At 38.5% G+C, this 10,217-nt stretch overlaps 1 protein-coding gene and 1 long non-coding RNA gene across 2 annotated transcripts in view; both read left to right on the forward strand.

Moving 5' to 3' along the window:
• Positions 1 to 10,217, forward strand: part of LOC141771218 (uncharacterized) — a 75,566-nt gene that overhangs the window by 45,684 nt on the left and 19,665 nt on the right. The window lies entirely within an intron of this gene.
• serpine2 (serpin peptidase inhibitor, clade E (nexin, plasminogen activator inhibitor type 1), member 2) lies at positions 411 to 10,136 on the forward strand. Its single transcript, XM_074641230.1, has 9 exons — positions 411 to 670; positions 2,986 to 3,267; positions 3,371 to 3,598; positions 5,168 to 5,365; positions 7,210 to 7,408; positions 7,508 to 7,605; positions 8,325 to 8,411; positions 8,565 to 8,648; positions 9,514 to 10,136. Exons 2-9 carry the CDS (start codon positions 3,003 to 3,005, stop codon positions 9,549 to 9,551), a joined length of 1,197 nt encoding a protein of 398 aa, XP_074497331.1. The 5' UTR covers positions 411 to 670; positions 2,986 to 3,002; the 3' UTR covers positions 9,552 to 10,136.

The following is a 10,217-nucleotide window of genomic DNA, read 5'->3' on the forward strand; positions in this document are numbered from 1 at the left end:
GATTACTATGTGAAAAAATGTTGTATAAAGCCTCAAAAAAAATCTCACTTTTTACAATATGGGACCTTTAATATGACTAAACATAACAAAGATGACTATACTCTCACATGTTGATTTTAAACATTCCCAATAATTGTCATATCCTGTTGTAAACAACTTGCAAATTCTGAGTTGTGTTAAGTTAGCCGAAACATACCGGAAGTAAATATATAGACATTAACATGTATTATTTTTTTTATTATTTATTTTTAGGAGCGACAACTCGGCAAAGTACAGCGATAAAATTGTGTCAGAATGTGAACTTACTTATATTGTTAAGGGTTTGAGAATGGTGCTTGACTGTTAAAATATTTAGTTGGGTTTTATTTTGAAGATTTGACCGGAAGCTCATAAGCCGTTATTTAACGGTTGACACCACTAGAGAGCCTCTCGCTTCATGCTCGGTTGTTTGGTTTTGAAGGCGGAGTTTAGTCTATTAAAGTCCTCTCTGAATCAACGCAGGAGTCAGTAGTAGTTCTCACTTTCACTGGAATAAAGTGTTTTTTGATTTTTAATTGCGGAAGAACGTTTATTTCTCGTTTATTTCTCGTTAAAGGCAGTTTAAAGGCGGACTTAATCAGGTAACAGTTTCACCTGCGGGATAAATCGAACCAACGTCACCTCGTGATAGGTAAGTTAATGTTAAAGACTGTCGTTTTTTAACGTTACTTTTACAGTAGACTCAACAAATGTTTATATTCTACAACCTAACATGTTCAAATGTTATATATATATATAAAACAATTGGCTCAACAACGTTTAGCACCACCTTCTAGCAAAAGAAGAAGTTGCTTCAACCTATTTTAAATAATGTACGTTATATAGCGTTTCTGTCAGTTGGGTTTTGTTTGACACCTTAAATTAGATATAAACGATAAACGTAAACGCACCACAGTAAACCTGATATTTGTGTTTTTTTGTTTTTTATTGAAGAAAAAAAATAATTTACAAACATTAAGGCATTGTAATCCAAACTCAATACTTCTAACATTACAAGGCACAATTGGATAGGAAAGATAACTTAAATTATAAAAAATAATATAATAACAAAAATAAAAGAGAAGGTAGAAAATAATTTAAGGAACTAAAAAGAAATGCATAAATAAATTGGTGTAACTTGCATTACAGTAAACTGTAGCAAAACTGTGTGTCAAGGCTATTTCACTGCCTTTAACTGCAAATCAACCGGATATTTGTGTTCACTTGCATTACAAATAGCTGTTGCAAAAAAGTGTGCTTCACATCCAGTAGTGTTGTGCTGCTTTCTTGATCCCTGCAGGACCATAGGTGCAGGTTTAATAAGCATGGTGGTTAAGGATGGCTTTTTGGTCATTTGTGTGCAGACAAACTGAAAAAAAATCTTGCAGCTTTTTTTTTTTTTTAGCAAACACACCCTCTGCAAGAGCTTAACATAGTTTTATTTAAACTACTGCTGCTTTTGTTGGTCATATTATGCCAAATACTGCCAATATTTATACAGGGATCTCAAGCCACTATGTCAAAAGTCCATAAAATCCAAATTTGTTTTTAAAATGGAGTTTGGTTTGCCATCAAACAAACTGTGTGTCAAGGCTATTTCACTGCCTTTAACTGCAAATCAACCGGATATTTGTGTAAACTTGCATTACAAATAGCTGTAGCAAAAAAGTGCTTTTCACATCCAGTAGTGTTGTGCTGCTTTCTGATCCCTGCAGGACTATAGGTGCAGGTTTAATAAGCATGGTGGTTAAGGATGGCTTTTTGGTCATTTGTGTGCAGACAAACTGAAAAAAATCTTGCAGCTTTTTTTCTTTTTTTTGCAAACACACCCTCTGCAAGAGCTTAACATAGTTTTATTTAAACTACTGCTGCTTTTGTTGGTCATTTGTTGGCTACTTAGGCTCCTGATGGTGTATTAAATGAATAAAGTGTAAGATAGCCAATATGTCTTGTTTGTTCCTTGTTACTGATAGAGAGTTCAATCATCCAATCCACCAAACAACTCAAAACAAGAGTCAATACCAACAGGAGTATACACTGTTTATCATTGGCAGAGCATTTTGGCAAATTTTTCTTGGACGCTACCCACATAATCAGCCGTGCTGCTCATCCTACAAATGCATGATCCTTACAAGTTGGACATCATTGTGAAGGTAAATAAACAGGCTTTCCAACGATGTAAAATACAATTCCAGTTAGCATTGTAACAACAGAGAAATAATCCACCAAACACAAGTTTCCGAACTTTTTTTCCCCAGTTTATTATGCCAAATACTACTAATAGTCATACAGGGATCTCAAGCCACTATGTCCATAAAATCCACATTTTTTTTTTTTTAAATGGAGTTTGGTTCGCCATAAAATAAACAAGGCTATTTCACTGCCTTTTCCCAAAGATATTTAACTGCAAATCTAATCAGCAAATAAACCAATAACCTTTTATGCACAGCTCACGCTGAAACTGTGAAAAAATAAAACATGATTCCCACAATAAATCACATAGATGCAATCTAAGCCAGCAGGCATTTCGACTGGCTCTTGTGGCTGCATTCACTCTGCTTCAGTGAGTGGGCTGCAGGCTGAATCATTTTCCTAAATATGGTCTGAAAGACTTAATTTAGTCTAAAAATTGAAATGAAAGACCCGGTTTCGGTAGGGTGGTTATGGTTAGACTAATGTTTAGGCAGTGTGTGAGTAAGAGTTAGTCAGATCCTGCAGCACTGGATGTTGCTCAAGAACAAGCAAAGGGGCATGTGATAATGGTAGTTACCCATGATGAGTCATATGAATGGGATGTCCAACTCTTTTCAAACTGATTTTAAGGAATGCATATTGTTGTAGATTGATTGATGATGCTCAGAGGTAAACAATACATGCTACCAGTAATCCGTGTGTCTACTGGAGAACAAATCATCATGGTTCTTGCAACGAAATGTGTCTAATATTCGGTTCTTTGTTTCCTACCAGGTGCTGTGGAGTTGACGATGAAGCACCTCTCATTACTGTGCCTGTATTCACTGGTGGTGACCTTGTATGGCCATAAGGGTGCGCTGTCCACGGCGCCCTCCTACGGTGAACGGGGCTCTGATCTTGGCATACAGGTGTTTCAGCAAGTAGTCCGCTCCAAGCCCCTGGAAAATGTGGTGCTTTCGCCCCACGGTGTAGCTTCCATCCTGGGGATGTTGCTACCAGGAGCCCATGGAGATACTCGGAAGCAGGTCCTCAGTGCTCTCCGGTACAAGAAAAACGGTGAGGACTCTTTTTCTCTGGCAGTAGAAGTTCAGGTGTGCTGATGAACATTATATGCCAGTTGTGTCTCAGTAATAATTCAAAGTTTACTTTGTCCGCACAGGCCCGTACAGGATGTTGAAGAAGCTGCACAAGACCTTGACAGCTAAGTCCAACCAGGACGTTGTGCTGATCGCCAACGCCATGTTCAGCCAGGAGGGCTTCCCCATGGAGGAGGCCTTTGTGTCCGCCAACAAAGCCAACTTCCAATGTGAGAGCAGGAGCATGGACTTCAGCAATCCCAGAGTGGCAGCAGATGAAATCAATGGATGGGTCAACAACAAGACCAAAGGTAGGAGTCATGGATGAACGTAGCAGCTATATACACACAATATAAAATATTCTCAAAGAGCCCTCATAAAGGCAGGTGTGAGCATGTAGTTTGACACAGTTATGGACTTTTTTTTTTTTTTTTTTTTACAAAACCCTTATATTCCATAGTTGCAGACAGTTATGTATAAAAGTATGTTCATTTCTTAAGTTTTGAGAGAACAGAACTGAAACTAAGAGACTCTTCATAACTCCTGAATGTGGTGAGAGTTCAGAGGGGTGTTTGGCAGAGGTGTGGACTTGAGTCACATGACTTAAACTTGAGTCAGACTCGAGTCACAATTTTGATGACTTTAGTTTCGACTTCACAAAATCAAAAACAACTTGCAACTTGACTTAACACCAGTGACTCGTGACTTCACTTGGACTTGAGCCTTATGACTTGATACCTTCCCCCAAGCCTAAAGATTTAAAAGTCTGTTATCTAAAGGAACAGGGTGTAACAATTAGAGGGCTCTATTGGCAGAAATGGAAAATAATAAAGTGTTTTCTTTAGTGTATAATCACCTGAAAATAAGAGTCATGTTTTTGTTATCTTAGAATGAGCCGTTTATATCTACATAGGGAGCGGGTCCTCTCTTCACAGAGACGGCCGCCATGTTTCTATAGCGGCCCACAACGGAAAACCAAACACTGTGTTAACTTTTGCACAAACGGCAACTTCCAGTTTACTTTCACTTGATATTCTCAGAGCTAAACTAACTGTCTTATGCTCCACTACACATGCACTCTACGCACTATCTCTGCCATTCTTCAAATGACCTATGCTACTTTTACAACAACTGGCTCTAGAGATGGCATTTGCGATTTCACGTCAGCCACCATAGTTCTCCTTCATGCTTGGCACACGAGAGACGTTGTTATCTGCAACTTCACAGCTAGATGTTACACACTGACTGTACTTCTTTTTAAAGTGTGCGATGAATTGATTAATTTCCCTTCATTCCTGGAATCAACTATTCATTATCAGCAAGTCAACACCCTGATCCACTTTGTTTTAACCAATTTGACAGCATCAAGTTGCAGGAGAAAACCATGAAGAACGTTATGTTACTGAGCGCAAGTTGGAAAATATGAATCCAAAGATAATTCCGTTAGCGTACAGAAATTACGCGGTTGTCAACAAATAATCAATTGCAGTATGTCAAACGTGCGGGTCGAAAATTACAGACGGAGACGCAAATGGCATTCAATTTGCGGAAGAGTGCATTATGAATTGTTTTTAGGGCTCAAAACCCAAAGTTTAGGACTTGAGACTTACTTGTGATTTGCAAAACAATGACTTGGATCCACCTCTGGTGTTTGGGCCCCTGTATACTTACCTGCAAGTCTATTTATATTGTGTTCATACATCAAACACATACTAAACCTCCCACTGAACTCTTCACGGACCAAAGTAGAAAGCCTCGACTTTGTAATGTGGTCAATTTTCAAATATGATGCTGCATTATTACTTCCTCATCTGTGCTGAAGTGAATATGAAAGAGATTGTTTTAAAATAATAGTGTTTCCTTGTTGCGTATTTATCCAGGTCACATCCCCAGCTTGATCAAACCAGACATGCTGGACGCGGCTCTGACCCGTCTGGTCGCTGTCAACGCCATCTACTTCAAAGGTTTATGGAAGTCTCGCTTCCAGCCCGAGAACACCAAGATGAGGCCTTTCAACGGGGGCGACGGGAATGTATATAAAGTCCCAATGATGTCCCAACTGTCCGTCTTCAGTATCGGTGAGCGCTGATGTTTCCACTGATGTTTCTACTGATGGCCTTCTGTGTGAGACCAACCGTTTCAATATTTCTAATTAGAGCAATTATTCTTTTGCTTTCATATCATTGACTTGCTCACATACAGCCAGTGGTTTAGATGCATCATGATGCAGAATAACAGATATTCTTTATTACATTTTACCACCAAGTGACATTTAAAGATGTCTAGGGCCATAATTAGAAGGTAAGGGTGCAGTATTGGATTCAGACTGGTTGGAATTAATTGGCCAGATAAGGTTGTCATTTGTATTAGTGATAAGAGCCAGTTGAGACAAGTCAAATAAAATTACACTGCAATAATATGATTACACATTTTGGATGCCCCGTGTATGCAAATCCAGAGCAATCTAATTTTATAGTAAGGGGTCTTCAGCTTCTTTCACCATGAAATATAAGGAATCATTCCTATTATTTAGATAAAATATATTTCATATAGTCATATGATATTGATTGCAGGTCCCTGAGTTGAATCAAGTCGAAATCGTATCATAGCGTACTTTGTGATATCAGCAAATATCGTATTGTTTTCCAAAGAATCAATATAATATTGCATCGTGATGAAACTAGTGACTTACACCCCTAATGTCTGGACTGTCTGGACATGGTTGAACCTTCACCAAAATAAGTTTGGACAAATGACAACAAATGGGCCTATCAGAAGCTGCCATTAAACTCAGATATACTGTAGATTTAATGATTAAATAATTTTAATTTAGTTTGTTTTTATGATGTAATCCCAGCCAGTTCATTGTCAGTTTATGATTCACAGTGTTTGTTGATTTGTAAGGAAGTGCAGGCCCAGACATGCCACATCCGTAGGATATTATTTAGGCCTGTGTGAAATGAAATGATATGCTAGTCAGTCGTCTATATTTAGATGAAGTAGTCAGAGTTGTGTTAGAGTGCTGTGGACAGATTCTCATACAGTACTGGAGTTAAACTGAGGCCAAGTTCAGCTGTGAGGCTCAGATGTTTGTGTCGTGTTGACTTTAGTGTACATAGTCTATTGTCCCCAAAGTACCACACCTAGGTCATAAAAAGTTTGTAACAGCCCTGAATCACTTGGTTATGCCTTTATACAGGCATGTTTTATGAATATAATGGGTTTTACACATACTTGGCTGTATTACTTCAGAGCTGTGATCTGGTTTAATGGCCATATAAAGCATGAAAAACTGTTTGTTGAACAGTTGAATGGATGTTTATGATATGAGACCAGTACTGCTGTGACTTTATGTGCTTTCTTTGGCCAGAAGCAACTTTTCTTATCCAAGTTAAACTGTTCATTTGTCATACTTATTTTGCAGCTAAGTGCCTTAAAGTGTGTTGTTATTTGAATGGAGAGAAAAGCTCTCTAAAAGTGCATCTTGGTAGACTAAATAGAGGTCTAAAAACAGCATCCCTGTGTAAATACGAATTGTCTGTGTTGTTTCAATATCACTGATTTCCTATCTTCCCTTGCTGAAACTAACAACCTGTTCAAGAGAGCCTTTTGGGGGGTTTTGCTATGATAAACATCTGCTGTCTGGTAGGTCTTTTCTGAGGAATAATCGGTTTGTTGTCAGGAAATGATGCATTTTCCGTTTCTAGTTTGTTTATACTAAATTAGAAGAAATACTGATCAGCGATAGCAAAGAAATTAGTGTCAACCACAGAACGTTCTTCAACAGGAAATCTGGTAAAATGGATTGTTGGATACCATCAAAAAACATTTACCACATGTGCTATTGTACAAGGCTTGACTCAAGTTTCATCCTCACCACGAAACAATTAACCCTTAACCGGTCTTCTTCTTCTTCTGCCAGGCTTGGCCACCACACCTCAGGGACTGAAATATAAGGTGATTGAGCTTCCCTATCACGGCAACACCATCAGCATGTTGATAGTCTTGCCCTCTGAAGAGGACACGCCTCTGTCCCGCGTTATCCCGCACATCAGCACGGCCACGGTGCATAGCTGGACCAAACTGATGAACATGAGAAAAGTCCGTCTGCTCATTCCCAGGTAAGACACACACACACACACACACACGCACACACACACACATATACCACAGTTGCTCTTAAAACTTCTTTGACTCACTGTGTGTGTTTGTGTCTGCAGGTTTACTGCTGATGTGGAGGTAGATCTGGAAGCCCCCCTTTCAGCGCTGGGAATAACAGACATGTTCAGTCAGGACAAAGCTGACTTCAGACACCTCAGTGAGTGAAAGCACAGTCAGTCTAAAACCCCCAAAGTGACGCAATGTCTGAGTATTATTTACAACAGGTTTATTTGGATATGAGGAAGGCTTGAAAATATGAAGAGCATTGTTGGCTGTTTACTGCCAGAGTCAGTAAGAAGTATGAACTGTGTCTCGCTGTCCTGTGTGAAAACCAGAACCACTCATGTTCTCTGAGTGATGGAATGAAAGGAGCTCTAAATGTGATACTCTAGCGCCATCATGTGGTGTTATCTGCAAAGGAGTTTATAGGATAACTGCAGGAAAAACAACAACCAGGGTCTCTTCTGACAGATGTGGATTTTTGCTCTCTACCATCATGTGGTGTAATGTAGCAATCAGTTAATACCTTTACTCGATAATTTATCAACCAGGCTAATACTAAACACATTTTTCCATGTGTATTTCTTTGTTAACGCTTTGTGACACCAAAGAGGATAAATGCACACATAAGATAGATAGATAGTAACTTTATTGATCCCAAGGGCAATTCAAGTTTCCAGCATCACAGTTCCATAGTGCAAACATATTAGTAAAAAGGGACAAGTATAAAGTATAAAAAATATACCAGATATAAAAACCATGGGCACGTAGGCCCTTTAAGAATTACTCATAAGTAGATAGTGTTGTTTTGTTATCTGAATTGATTACTAGTATATTATTAACTCCATCATGCTCATCATCTTGTTGTTTTGTCAGGTGCTGAGCCTCTGCATGTATCCAAGGCTCTCCAGAAAGCCAAAATTGTGGTGAATGAAGATGGAACAAAAGCAGCAGCAGCCACTGGTGAGTATTTGTTCTTGGACTTACAGCTTTGTGTTTGGTTCAACATGTAAGTTGATGAAAATGTTCTCTATAACGTACTTACAGTATTGCACATTAACCGATGCTGTCACAGTTTCTGACATGTTTTTACAATGTGTTTGCTTTTGTGTTTAGCTGCCATTTTGCTGGCTCGGTCCTCTCCACCTTGGGTTACAGTGGACAGACCTTTCCTCTTCCTCATCAGACATAACCTAACAGGTACGGTCCTATATTTCCATCTGGGTTTACCTTTTAAAGGTATATAAATTAGGGCTTTCAGAGTTAACGCGATAATAATACGTTAACCCAAATTTGTTTTAACGCTACTAATTTCTTCAACGCATTAACGCAACTTCGAATTTTTGTCATACTAGCTCTTCAAGAGGGAGGCAAAATAACGCTACAAACTTAGGCTAAATTTTAGCGAGGAAAAACTGGCATGGACATTTTTGAAGGGGTCCCTTGACCTCTGACCTCAAGATATGTGAATGAAAATGGGTTCTATGGGTACCCACGAGTCTCCCCTTTACAGACATGCCCACTTTATGATAATCACATGCAGTTTGTGGGCAAGTCATAGTCAAGTCAGCACACTGACACACTGACAGCTGTTGTTGCCTGTTGGGCTGCAGTTTGCCATGTTATGATTTGAGCATATTTTGTATGCTAAATGCAGTACCTGTGAGGGTTTCTGGACAATATTTGTCATTTTTTTGTGTTTTTTTATGTATGAATATATACATACATTTGCATAAAGCAAACCCACTCCCGTGTTGATAAGAGTATTAAATATTAACATTAAATCTCACTTTAAGGTACATTTTGCACGGATAAAAAATGTGCCATTAATTTGCTATTAATCGTGATTAACAATGGACAATCATGCGATTAATCGCGAATAAATATTTTGATCGATTGACAGCCCTACTTTAAAGGTATAGATCTAACATTTGTGCAACTACATGACAAATGAACTGGATATATTACCATTTCAAATATGGCAATTAATCACCAATGTTAGGCTTAGTGAAACCAGGAGAAAGCGGTGCTTGACCATAATGAGTTCTCCTTGTCTCTGTCCCAGGTACCGTCCTCTTTATGGGCCAGATCAACCAGCCTTGAGCCCAGCCATCACTGGCCGGCCCCTGGTACCATCGAAGGCCATCACAGGAAATGCTTCTACACTGCCACGCATGAACAAACACGTACACACACACACACACACACACACACACACACACCCACATACAGTACACGCACACAAACTTTGCTGTAGACTTATGTACAGTGTGGACATATGATGTTATTTGTTTTAAATATTGCTTTTTATGTTACCCATTTTCTGTAACGCATAACATGCTTTATACAATGTTTTGCAGACTAAACTTTTCCAGCTGTTTTAATTTTTTGTATACTTTTTTTTTTTTATTTGTTACATTTTTAAAAGACTTTGAATGTCAGTTGTGTATTTTCTCAACTCTGGAGTAGGATAATGAGTTTATTTATCATATCACTGTTTCAGTTTAAACGTTCTCCATCACAAGTCATTTCACTCCAGTCTGTTCTAAGTTATGGCGACGTACATCCCATCTTGAACGTCTTGCATTCAGCTACGTTACAATGATTGTTTCCCTCACTGAGGAAGTCTTCTGTTCATCATACTTGCTTCATATTTGATCAAATAAATACACATATTTATAACATCAATGATTTTTGGTAATGGTATTCTGTATTCATTCTGTTGGGTTTGCATTTTCAATTATAACATGATCATGGAAATTAGTGATG

Source organism: Sebastes fasciatus, chromosome 7 (genome assembly GCF_043250625.1).
Source record: "Sebastes fasciatus isolate fSebFas1 chromosome 7, fSebFas1.pri, whole genome shotgun sequence".
Lineage (NCBI taxonomy): Eukaryota > Metazoa > Chordata > Actinopteri > Perciformes > Sebastidae > Sebastes > Sebastes fasciatus.